At 48.1% G+C, this 12,261-nt stretch overlaps 1 protein-coding gene across 3 annotated transcripts in view; it reads right to left on the minus strand.

Annotated features, from left to right (window-relative positions):
* The window catches only part of Tmprss4 (transmembrane protease, serine 4), a 31,394-nt gene that overhangs the window by 6,900 nt on the left and 12,233 nt on the right, over window positions 1-12,261 (minus strand). The window contains exons 2-6 of one of the 3 annotated variants that reach the window (NM_001364528.1): window positions 10,504-10,537; window positions 6,254-6,303; window positions 4,616-4,728; window positions 3,553-3,682; window positions 1,025-1,126 (exon numbers count right to left, since the gene is read on the minus strand). In NM_001364528.1, coding sequence (NP_001351457.1) covers window positions 1,025-1,126; window positions 3,553-3,566 — 116 coding nt within the window. In that variant the 5' untranslated portion in view covers window positions 3,567-3,682; window positions 4,616-4,728; window positions 6,254-6,303; window positions 10,504-10,537. Of the gene's footprint in view, window positions 1-1,024; window positions 1,127-3,552; window positions 3,683-4,615; window positions 4,769-6,189; window positions 6,304-10,503; window positions 10,538-12,261 lie in introns of all 3 variants that reach the window. The other 2 variants (NM_145403.3, XM_017313272.1) reach the window with 2 other exon arrangements.

Raw genomic sequence — 12,261 nt, forward strand, 5'->3', positions numbered from 1 at the left:
TGTTGCTGTGCGTGTACCTACAATATACGGAGTCCTGCCCAATGCAAAGCCAGTCTGGGCTCCTGGAACCCTGGGCAGCAGGTGGTGGTGGTGGGGAGCAGAACCTGCTGCACTGTGGCCTCCCAAACAGACCAGGATTTTGATGGAATCCTGCAGATTCTACCTCTAACCTGGTCCTTTTCAAGAGTTACTGTGTTGGCTCCAGCTGCATATGTAGCAGAGGACAGCCTTGTCATGCATCAGTGGGAGGAGAGGTCCTTGGTCCTATGAAGGCTCCCAGTGTAGGGGAATCGAGGGAGGGGAGGTGGGAGTGGGTGGGTGGGTGGAGGAACACCCTTATAGAAGCAGGGGGAGGGAGAATGTGATAGGGTGTTTCTGGTAGGGAGGGAAACCGGGAAAGGACATAATATTTGTATTGTAAATAAAGAAAATATCCAATAAAAAATTTAAACAATTTTTGATACAAAAATAAAAATAAAATAAAATAAAATAAAGAGTTATTGAGTTACTGTGTTAAGGCTCTGTCCAGCGTCCTGAATGCTAAGACGCCAGCCTTCTCCTGGAGCCTTGGCTGCTTTGTAGCAAATGTTGTTTTGAATCAGCTGTGCTCTAATGTGGGGTGGTGAGGTGAGGGCTGGAGAGCCTTCTGTGGAGCGTTAGAAGGTGGTGCTTTGGCCTGGGGAAGTGATGGAAAAGTACAAAGCTACTTTTAGGCTCTTGCCTACCAGGTAACTCACTAGGGAACATGAAGGAGCTGTGGAAGGCATGAATCTTGACAGTTCAGGGAGAGAGAAGGTCACTGTTCATTGCTCTGCCTTTGAGCAGGACAATGCATGCTGTATTAAAGAAAAAGGCAGACAGAAAATACCCCTGAGCCTGAACGTGGAATCCCAAAACCCTGGACATTTAATGAGCTGCTTGGCTAGTTCTTCCCGTTGTCTGGCTCGTGTTCCCCTGCTGCAACCTTGAGCCACTTCCCAGTGTTAGTTAGCCTCTGCAGGTCAGAATGTCCCCTCTTGCTTACCTGCTTCCATTCTGCACCTGAAGTTCCTGGCTGTTTCCTGTGACTTGAGCAACAGGGAGGTTCTGATCTGGACGGATCTCCACTGCTCTGAAAGCGGGCTGGCTGTGGTAGGAAGAGTGAACTGTGAGCTGGGGCAGAGGATGAATTACATGGCAGAAAGAGCCCCTGCTCCCAGAGGAGGGGGCACAGGTTAGTGGGGCACGGCTGGCTGGCTTTGCTGGATAGCAGGAATAGTCCCCACATCAAGGCAGGCTGCCGTGGCCTCGCTTTCCTGGGCAGGGACTCCTGGCCCAGAAGTGGAGCTCTGCAGAGGACTAGGGGCCTGCTTTCCTCACACCCAGCTCTGTCCCTGTCTCAGATGTCCCAGTATCTCGTTAGGGTCACATCAGCAGGAGCAAAGAAGCAAGGGGACCCAGATGAACTCCTGTCTCAGCACAGAGGGAACTGGAGTGTGGACATTTGGTTTTCCATATAAGGGGCCTGGAGACAGGAGAAGCCTGGATCAATTCTTATAAGAGTCTGGATGGAACTTCCTGAAACTTGGACCGCCCTCTCCCTTCCTTTCTGCTAATCCATGTTTGTCTTCTTTCAAACTCCATATTCAAGTCTTCCTCCTCCAGGAAGCCTTCCTTAACTATTCTGTTCTCTGGCTCTTTCTTCACTAAATTTTCGTCTTTTGGATTTCCCCCTTCTTCTCCAGTCTGTCCTCTCAGGTCAAGCTTTGCATAGATATCTGGGGTCAATTCATGTCCCTGGCTGGCTAGTCCACACTCAGATAGGACTGCAAACACTTTCTTGATGAACTAGGTGCTGGAGCTGGGATGACCAGAGTCTGTCTACAGAGCTCCCAAGACTTAAGTTCCAATATGCCGGATTTGACACCAGTTTGGTGTGTGACCATGGGCAAGTCATGTTTGTCCTATGTGTCTCCCCAAGTCCCAATTTTCTCCATAAAATGATGCATGAGCCAGGTGGTCCCTGACTCCTACACTGGACCACCTATGGCTTTGCATTCCTAGGTCAGAAAAGTTTCCTTCCAATCCAGGTAGGAAAGAAAGCAGAGAGATTTGAGCAGAGAGTTCTGACCCAGAAGGAGAGAGGAGGCTGTCAGTAAACACGCCCAGCAAAGCTAACCTGGGCAGTGATGTAATGAACTTTGATATCCTAGAGCTGAAGAAAGAGGCCAAGTGGTGCTGACTGGTGCTTCAGTGCTTTCTAGAAGTGTAGGAAATCTGGGAGTCTACCACTTTAAGAACCTCAGGAAACTCCGGGTTTCATAACTGAGACAGCCTGCTGCATCTGGTCCAGCTGACGCTGCAGTGGGCTGGACTGCAGTGGGGGAGGGGATGGCTGCAGGGGAAGTAGAGGACAGCAGGTACTGGGCATGCTGTCCTTGGAAATGAGGTGACAGGTGTCCCTTTTCTAGACAGTGCTGGGAGTTCTCCTCCTCTGGAGGGAAGAGAGCAGGACCTTTACAAAGAAGGGTCAGAGGGACAGAGGTCATATGGATTCATTCTGGCTGCCCAGAACATCTACTGTACAAAACCTTGAGGCTGCTTTAGGGATCTATGGGGAGAACTGTGATCGACAGGCAATGTCTGTCTGAGGCAGACTGCTAGGGAGAGTGTGACCCCTGCCTGCAGCAGATCACCTGGGCTCCTTTCAGGTAGGCTCCTCGAGGGATCAATTCTCACTCTCCTTTCCTTCGCTGGTGAAGCCTTGTGAGTAGAGAGAATTCGATGTACAAACAGACCACTATGAGAACTCATGGTGTCCAGGAATGGGTTAAAGCAGGTACAGATTCTAACCTCTACCTCCCAGCTTCTGCCTGAGCAAGCTGCTTCTTCTCTGAGAGCCCGCTTCTAACACAGATTTAATAATAACCATGCTTTGAGCTGTCTGCCAAGATCAAATGAATATAACTATATGTAATGCTAATTACCCTTCACATACCTTCCTACCACTCCTGCTTCGCACTTCCATGAGAGAACTGGGCCTCTGGTGATGGCCCCAACAGAACCAGGCTAGTCCTTGCTATTTTTGTTTTCAAGTGCAGAGAACAGAACTCAGGGCTTTGCACGTGCTAGGTAAGTGCTCTACCCCCAGAGCTACACCCCCAGCCTTCCTGCCTGCTAAATTTTAACCTAGATGACTTTGCATATGAAATGTTTTTTGTGTGTGTTATGGTTGGGGAAGACTTCTCACGAAAGGGCAAAGGAGAGGAAGTTGGGGAGAAAAGAAAACTCTTATAAGATTGACATTAGTAACTCTGAGGAAACTGACGCTGGGGAATTATCTCTATGCTCTTTGTTAATGAAAGTGCTGGGATTCAAACGTGGTTCTTTATAAATCCTGTGTCTGTGTTTTTAGGGAAAGGAAATAGGAAATAAAGGAGGGAGGGAGGGAAGGAAGAAGAGAGGCAGGCAGGCACAAAGGAAGGAAGGATGGAAGGAAGGAAGGAAGGAAGGACGGCAGGCAGAGAGGTTGCTGGCGTGAGGTGACAGCTTCCTATGGCCCCGATTGAGTACCTGTCATAGCCCATCTGTCTGCAGGCTGTCTTGGCCAGTGCTTCTGTGAAGTTGTCGAAACAGACTGAGGCCCAGGTCCCTGTGGCTGCATCCAGCACCTGCAGGGTGGATCTGTCCTTGGAGAGCCGGACTAGGAGGGAAGGCGCCTGGGTCAGCTGGAGGGTAGGGCCACTTTATCCAAGACCCTTGGAACATGTCATGAGACCAGCCCCCTCCCTTGCCGCTGCTCCCCAACCCAGAACTGAGGACATGTTCAACCTCAAGGGAAGTTCTTCCAGTTGACTAGAGCCTAATTTGGATGGCAGCTACGGGAAAACTTGACCAGCTGCCCAGGGACAACGACTGACAGCCTCTCTTTCTGCTCAGATAAGTATCAGCTTCGATGACCACTGACAAAATTGCTTTACCATGGCCTACACAGCTCCCCTGGTTTGGGGAAGCATCTCAGCCAGGGACCTGGTAGCTTCTCTATGAAAGGTCAGAAAAGAATTGGAGTGAAAACCTCTGTTGGTGTATTGGTATGAGGATGGCAGGCACCCACAGGCATTTGACTTTACTAGTTAAGAGCCAATGCCTGGGACATCACTCAGCCCTGCCCCTCAAAGGATCTTATAACTATCTTCTGGGCTAAGTGTTAGTGGGTCAATCCAAGCTGGAGGAGCCCAGCTTTTATGCTTGAGACACTTGCTCTTCAGTCACCTCCCTCTGTCCTGTTCTCTAGTATGTCCATGAACAGAAGGGTGGCTGGCTGGCTAAATGACACGGTGACAACCTTTCTAGTCTCCTGGAGTTATCAAAGAGGAACCTTCAAGGTCGTGCACTCTAGAAAGGCGGCAACAACCAGCATAGTATCAGCAATGCTCCCTTGTCCCCTGGGGACCATTAAACCCTTCCCGAGAGAGAAGGACTTCCTGTCCAGTGCTGGGATCTAATGGTAGATGTGTCATGGCCCTGCTCTTGGGGACCTTTTCTACCAGGGCTAGACAATGACAAAGAAGAGGGGCAGAGACCACATCTGAGCAGACATCCCCCACTGCCCCTGCCCTTCAGTCCCTGGACTCACCTGCCACTCCGGGCTTTTCAGGGAAGTCCTTGACACAGTGTTCCTCATCCTCCCCTGAGGCGCAGTCAAGGTGGCCGTCACACAACTGGCCCCTCTGAATGAAGGTCAGGGGACTGCCGCAGATGAAGTAGTATTTATCCAGAATCACCTTGACTGGAAGGTACATTAGGGAGGAGCAGAGTGGACTGGGGTCAAGCAGGCGATTGGGGACAGAGAGGGGCTGCTTTTTCTGAAAGTCAGGCTGGCTGGAGGCAGGCAGCCAATTTTAAAAATAAATCATTTCTGTAGTGTGTGCGGGTGGGCGGGCGTGTGAGCATGTGTGTCCCTGACTGGAGGTCAGAGGACAACTTTTGGGAGTTATTTTCTGGTGTTTGCTACAGTAATGAAACACTAACGAACATAGCTGCTCTCAGGTTGGACCATCTCAGGTGGAGAAGAAATGATTTATACATTGCATAACCACCCTGGTGCTCTCAAGGATCAAGGTAGTGTCTGACTTGTGGATACCCACTGTTACTACGAGGAGGACCTGGTCAGCCAGAGAACTGGAGTCCCATCCCAGCCTCTGTTCCTGCTTGCCTTGCCTGGGCTTTGAACCTCAGTGTCCAACTGTAGAATTAAGGGTTCAAGCAGAAGGTCTCTGTGTGCCATCCAATGGGTGGTGTCTGCTGCGAGTGCAAATGTCACCTGAGCGCTAAGTAAGGCTCCCCAAGGGTGGGCCATGCCCTGGTTGTACAGGTACTACGTGCCCTGGGTCCCTGCTCTGCCTGCTACATGCTCTTGGTTTTTAATCCAGGTTCTGCACATAAGGTTTCTCATTGTTCTTTGTAATGCTTAAAGGCATTTCATACTTGAGGGGCTCAGTGGACTCCTATCTGGGTGCACAGGTTCCCTGGAGGAGCCATGATCCCCATCCCTGACTCCTAAGCTTGTCTTCTATGCTCAGCTCCGTGCTGTGAAAGCAGTGGCCCGTCTCTGCTGTAACTCTGGAAATCATTGTCGCAGAGTGTGCTGCCTGAGATGACATCCGGGTTCATGAAGACTGAGCTGGGGTGGGCAGAGAGTTCTCTCTGCCCAGTCATCTTCCCTAGTACCCCTTTTGCCTCCAATCTCTACAGGCAGAAATACTCTCTAGCCTGACAGCTGTAGGGCTGCACAGACATCCAGCCAGCCCCCTCACCCTGCTCCACCACCAGCTGTCAGTTTGCAGGAGATGGGAAGGAGGCAGCTGGGGGTGGGCACCTCTGCCACTGCCTGTGTGGGTTTGGAATGGGTGCCACGTGTGTAGCAACCATCTGGAAGAGAAGCCATCTGGGAGAACGGAGGGGTGCGCTCACCTTCCCCTTGCACTTAGAAGGCTACCTCCTAAGCAGGCATGAGAATACATGAGGCATGAGAATTCATTTACCCCCCCCCCCCCACACCCAAAGCTCTGTGCAGATCACCTGCCTATCACTGTGCATGGGAGGACTGGTGCATGGTGAGGGCTGTAGCTGGCTGAGGGGGTGAGGGTGAGAATGGGGGCTCAGAGGGGAGAGGGGTGGGGTGAAAGCTGTGTGGGGGCTGTAACTCACTGAGAAGGGCCACAATCACGAGGGCTATCAGGCTCAGCAGCACTGCAATGATGGGGATCCCCACCTTTTTGAAGGTCTCCTGGGGCCTTCGGGGTTTGCGAAAGGGAACAATATCTGCAAGGAGAAAGACAGAGGGAGAAGCGCGCAGTGAGCACTCAGAACCCAGCCCCGCCAAGGCCCATAGCCCTCTGCCCTGGACGCCCTGGCGACAGTTTGGTGGGGATTATCCCTGCAGGCAAAGCTGAGCTTTAAGAACCTTTCCTCCCTCGACCGGATTCACCTATCTTTCATAACTACTTCTCAAAGGAGACGGCAGCGCCTGCCACCTCCCCTTGTCTTGCCCTACCTTTGACAAGATGTCATTCTTGATGGGTCTGACCTGTACCTGCCCTGGGAGGGGCCCAAGATTGTCACATATGCACTTGGGCACTTACCATGATATATATGAAATGTTATCATTTGTCCTGGCCCCATTCTTGAATATGTTTTCATTTTTAATCAATGCATAATTGTGTTTGGGGAGTATAGTGTAACATTTCAACACATGTATGTTATAATAACACATGTATCACACAATGATAAGATCAGGGTAATTACTGTTTATCGTGCAGGACATTTATTTCTGTGCATATGTGGGGGACACCCAGAATTCTCTCACTAGCTCTTCTGGGACATCAAATGTCATCAACTGCAGGTTACTCTGCAGTGCTGGAGAACATTAGACTCGACCCCTATCAGTCCTTCCCTCCTCTTTACTACAGTTGTTTCTCTGATAACTTTTTTTTTTAAAGGGCAGGAGAGCTAGATCATGTAGCCCAGGCTAGCCTCATGTTCGAGAAATAGACCAAGATGACCTAGTCCAGGCTAGCCTCATATTCTATATGTAGACCAGGATGACCTTGAGCTTTCAATCCTCCTAGTGCTGGAATTTGAGGCATATAACACCACTGCTGGTTTCTGCAGGGTTGGGGATGAAACCCAAGGGTTTACACATGTTAGGTAAGTATTCTACCACCTGAGCCCAATCCCTTGCCCACTGCCTTATTTTTTTGCCTCCCCCACACAGTGAAGGGGTAGCAGAGTTTTGATAGCACTTGTGAGTTATTATGTATTATGATGGCCCCCACCTCCAAGTTAGTCCAACACAGAGCAAGTCCCCAGCATGGTCCTTGTCTTTAAGGAGATTAGAGTCTCGGAGAAGAAGCAAACAGGACAAATGGCAGTCCACCAGGTGGAAGAAGGTAGAGTAGAGACATCACCTGGGGAATGCTGGGAAAGGCTTCCTGAGTGGGTGGTACTTTGATACATGAAGAAACGGGACAGAGGCTCTGGGACAGTGCAGACCCAGGCACAGAGGGGGTGCTGTGAGCATCTAGTGTCCTAGAGTATGAAGTGGGTCAAAGCCTGTTGGGAGGCAGAACGACAAAGGCCTTTTGTGGAGACTTGAATACCAGACTAGGGTTGGGCATTTGTCCTGACAGAACTGAGGAGCCACTGAACGCTCCGAACAAGAGAGGGTGTGTGATGAGACTATTACCTAGAGAGGATTCACTCATTGTCAGGGAGGAAGAGGGTTGGAATGAAAGAGATTGGGACCAGGGAGCTCACATCGGAGGCTCCCATTGCCTGAAAATTGTAAAACAAACAAATAAACAATCAAGCAGTCCCACCTTTGTTTCATAGAGTGTCATAGTCGGAATCTGAAATGATACAACAGGCTCACAGTTTTGAATGTTTGGTCCCCAAATGGTGATACTATTTTGGAAATGTCTAGAAACTTGGGAAGTTAAGGTTGAGCTGGAGCAAGTAGATCTCGAGGGTTTATATTTGGGAGTCTACTTTCTTTGCCTACTTTTAAAATTTCCTTCTGTGAATCCCATTTTCTGCGACATCATGTGAATTGTTCTGCTAACACTCTTTCATGGACTGAAACATCCTGGCATTATTTCAGAATGAGTCCTGTGTCCATGAAGTTGTTTGTGTCAGGTGTATCGGTCACAGTGACACAAAAGAACACTTGGGTGGCCAAGGAGATGGGGTATGACAAGGTTGCGAAAAGTCCTCAGTTGGCATCAGAGACAGGCTCTGGACCTTTTCAGGTCCCTTTCCTTCAGGCAATGAACTCATGTGGGAGCCTTCCTCCCCAAGGGGGGGCTGGGCAAGAAGCTTGAGAGCCTCAGAAACCTAGAAAGCAGCAGGCGGCCTCTCTCCTGCCTCCACACCTACATGGCTCACTCCCTCAGCTTCCAGCCTTTCTTTCAAGTCTCTTCTGTGTGAGCCCACTCTAGATTTTCCTGTTTAAGATAAGACCACTGTGCATTTCCCATCTTCCCCTCTTGCCTGTTTTTCTCCCAAAGCACTTATCATCTCTGACCTACTTTGGCTTGTTTTCTGTCTCCTCTCACCCCTCCCTGAAATGGAAATGAAGCCACCATGGAAGACGGTGTCTTTTGTGCATTTCCGAGTCTCCAGTGCCTAGAGCAAGGTCCACAGTAGACACCCAACTAGTGTCCACGAGATGGGAAACGATCCATCCTTGGCTCTGTTCTTTTAGGCGCATCCTGTCAGCCCTTCTCCAAGCTCACTTTATTCGGTCTCAGACAGTGCCAGTCATGTGTCTGGCTCTACCCACAGTCCTCTGCTCAGCTGAAACTCAGACTGATGTCTGCCAGAGGCCAGTGCCCCATACATGATGGTATCAATGGCCTGATAAGAAAGCTCAAACTCTGTGCCTCCCTGATGGAGAGTTTTAACTGTACAGAGGCCCAGTACTAAGGATGTGAAAAAAGACATGGTATGGCCTGTAAGTTGTTAGGACCTGCCACAAAGTAATTTTATCAATAATACTAGCTGGTCCTGTTTTTTTTAAAAGTCCTTACATCAAGTCTTCATAATTACCCTGTTCCCATGGCCACGGACACATCAATATTTTGTTCAGTCATCCATGCATGATATGTTTACTGGTCACCTGCTTCTGGGGACATGAGGTTGACTTGTTTTCACCGTTATCGAACAATCTATTGGATTGTGTCCAAGCCCAAAGGTGTGTCCTGGCTCTTCCTTCTCTGGAAGGGATATTCCTCAGGAAGGAACTTAACTAAAGTTTAGAAATATCCTCCATGCCTGTGGTTGTTCCTTCTGTCTGTTTGTCCTGCCATTGCTTTTAGATAGAGCTTCCAGGAAAGTGGTATTTCCCCTGTCCCTTCCCTCTTGAGTGACAACAGGGACTCTGGTCACATTTACTTCTGGACTTTAGTACTCTGAACCTTTTACGCTGTGTAATTGACTTCATTTACTAACCCAAATGGATCTCACGGCTAATTCAGCGTACACACACACACACACACACACCACACACACACACACACACACACACACACACACACACACACAGAGTTACATCCACAGGCTGGTTTTCTGGTGCCAAATGACCTGAGTGTTATTCCTGACTTCTGGGACTCAGGAGCTCAGATCTCACCCCATCGCCACCCCCATCCATGGCTGGCTGACTCATCTAGCCTGGTTTATACAGTGTTCCCCATCACCTGAGCAGCTGCACGGTCTCTCCTTTCAGCTTCCTTTCCACCAGGTGTTCTGGTTTGGCAGTTGTTGGGTTTGTTCATTGGGTGAGGCACAGGAAGAGCCATGGGAAGCCTGGTGCTCTTTGGGGACTCTGTGGTCTACTGTTACATTAACTCCAGAGCACAAAGGAGGTACTGTTTCTACTCGCCGAGTTATTGTTTCTGGTTATTATTAACTTGTGATTCAAATAAAACGTTAATATGAGTGGGATTGCTCATTGTCTTATGGATATGTTCCCTGTTCATTCGTCTTGCCGATATGAAGGCTCTCAGAAGTAAGCATTCAAGAAAATATAATAGGAGGGGTAAAACCCTTAAAGCTGGGAGCTTTTTACTGATTCACTTATCTGTCTCCTTTAGTCAGAGATCCACAGCTATTTTCTTTCCTAACAGTAAAACACCAGTGTCCCGAATTCTTGGTGGCATGAACTCCATGTGACCAGGGCCTACGCTGCTCTATTGCTCAACCCAACTCCATGCAGATCAGGGTCTGGCAGAATAGCCTGGGGAGTCACTGTTCTTGGCCATCAGGCTGCTGGTCATATTCCCCAGAGACCAAGCTTTTTTTTTTTTTTTTTTTTTTTTTTTTTTTTAAACAAATCCTGGAACGTATGAGTACTTAGTACTTCTTGTTGAAGAATGGATGGATGGTGGACTGAGGTCACACATAGCATTAGCACAATGGTGGCTCACTCAGTAGCTGAGATTCAAAGACTTGGGGATGTGAACTTACCACGGTTGTTGAGGGGTTGGCCACTGTCTGACTCCTGCAATGGAAGGGAACAGATTAAGTTGAGTGAGGGAACCTTTGAGATCTGGACCAGCAGGGCCCACTTCCTGGGTATATTCTTCCTGCTACGTATAAGCTACCAGATGAAATGAAAAATTCACCCATACCCCTATTTGACCTGCCTCAACTAGTTTGCCACTTGTAGAGACTCGTTAGGAGCCTCAGAAACGATTGGCTGCCCGACTGTTATCTGTATTGCTTCTTCCTTTGTCAATCATTTGCTTATTTTTACATATATTGTATTTTTTTGTAGAAACAAATAAAGGGGATGCTTAAATGTCCAATAATGTCAAAAGATGTTCACTGCCGTTATTCATTACATAAATGTAAACTCAGGCTTCAGTGAACTAACTCTCTCTCTCTCTCTCTTCCTCCATACATTAGAAAGGCTAAAGTTAAAACACTGACAATATTAAGTGTTGGTGAGAACACAGGACATGGAGCAACTGGGATGTCTATGCTTGCTAGTGGGATATAAACTATAGCAGTGCTTTGATTAAGTGATTTGATAGTAATCACAGGGCTGGTTTATAGATTGATGGCTCAGCAGATCTACTGTGGGATGTAATCACAAGAAATATATATATATATATATATATATATATATATATATATATATTCTTGAGTTTTCACAGTAGCATTGTTTGTAATAGCTAAACATTGGGAAACCCTTAATGGTTGAGTAGCAAAATAAATTGTGGATTATCTACACAATAGGATTTCAGCAGTAGATAGGAGCAAACTTCTTACAACTACACTTTTCTATCTAAAAATATTTTTATGTGTATAGGAATTTTGCTCACATGTATGTCTGTGTACCATTTCTGTGCCTGGTACCTGTGGAGGCCAGACGAGGGCATCAGCTCAGTGGTTAAGGACTCTTATCCACTGAGTTCCTCTCCAACCCCCTGATCCTCTATGATGTCAGCTTGACTGGACTTAGAAATGCCTGTGAAGGGCTGTGTAGATGTCTCTCTTGGTTAATTGCTTGAAGTTAATAAGCATGAAGGCTTGAGTTTAGATTAGTAGCACCCACATATAAGGCTGAGTGTAGTGGTACACCCCTAGAATCCTGGCTCTGAGGAGGTGGAGACAGGAGACTCCTCTGAGACTTGCTGCTATCTAGTCTAGAAAATCAGTGAGCCTCAGATTCAGTGAAAGACCCTGTCTCAAAAATAAGGTGGAGAGTAATCGAGGAAGACACCTACCGTCGACCTCTGCCTTCCACATACACATGATACAGACATGTACACACATATGCACATATGCACAAACATGTGCACACACATACACAGAAATGCCTAGGACATGGTGAATCACATTCTGGGTATGTCTGTGTTGACATCTCCAGAATTGACAAGATCATTGGTTTAATGGATTAATTGACTGATAGATTCATAAACACAATGGCATTATTGGGAAACGGTAAAAGTTTGGGAGTGTGGCCTCATGAAAGGAGTTAGATCCTAGAGGCAAGTTCCTAGAAAGTGTATCTTGCCCTGAACTTTCTGCCTCCTTGGTCATCACCAAACTGGCCGGAGAGGGTAACTTTCAGGACGAGGATGAGAGCAGCTCAGAGCACCTGGTCCTACGGACACCTAGTCAGGAGATAACGAGACGAACAGCAATTTACACACAACAGGCAAAGCCTTTCCATTTAACCTAGTCAGCTCCAGATTAAAAAGAACTGAAACCAAGTGT

The sequence above is a fragment of the Mus musculus genome, chromosome 9, assembly GCF_000001635.26.
Source record: "Mus musculus strain C57BL/6J chromosome 9, GRCm38.p6 C57BL/6J".
NCBI classification, from domain to species: Eukaryota; Metazoa; Chordata; class Mammalia; order Rodentia; family Muridae; genus Mus; species Mus musculus.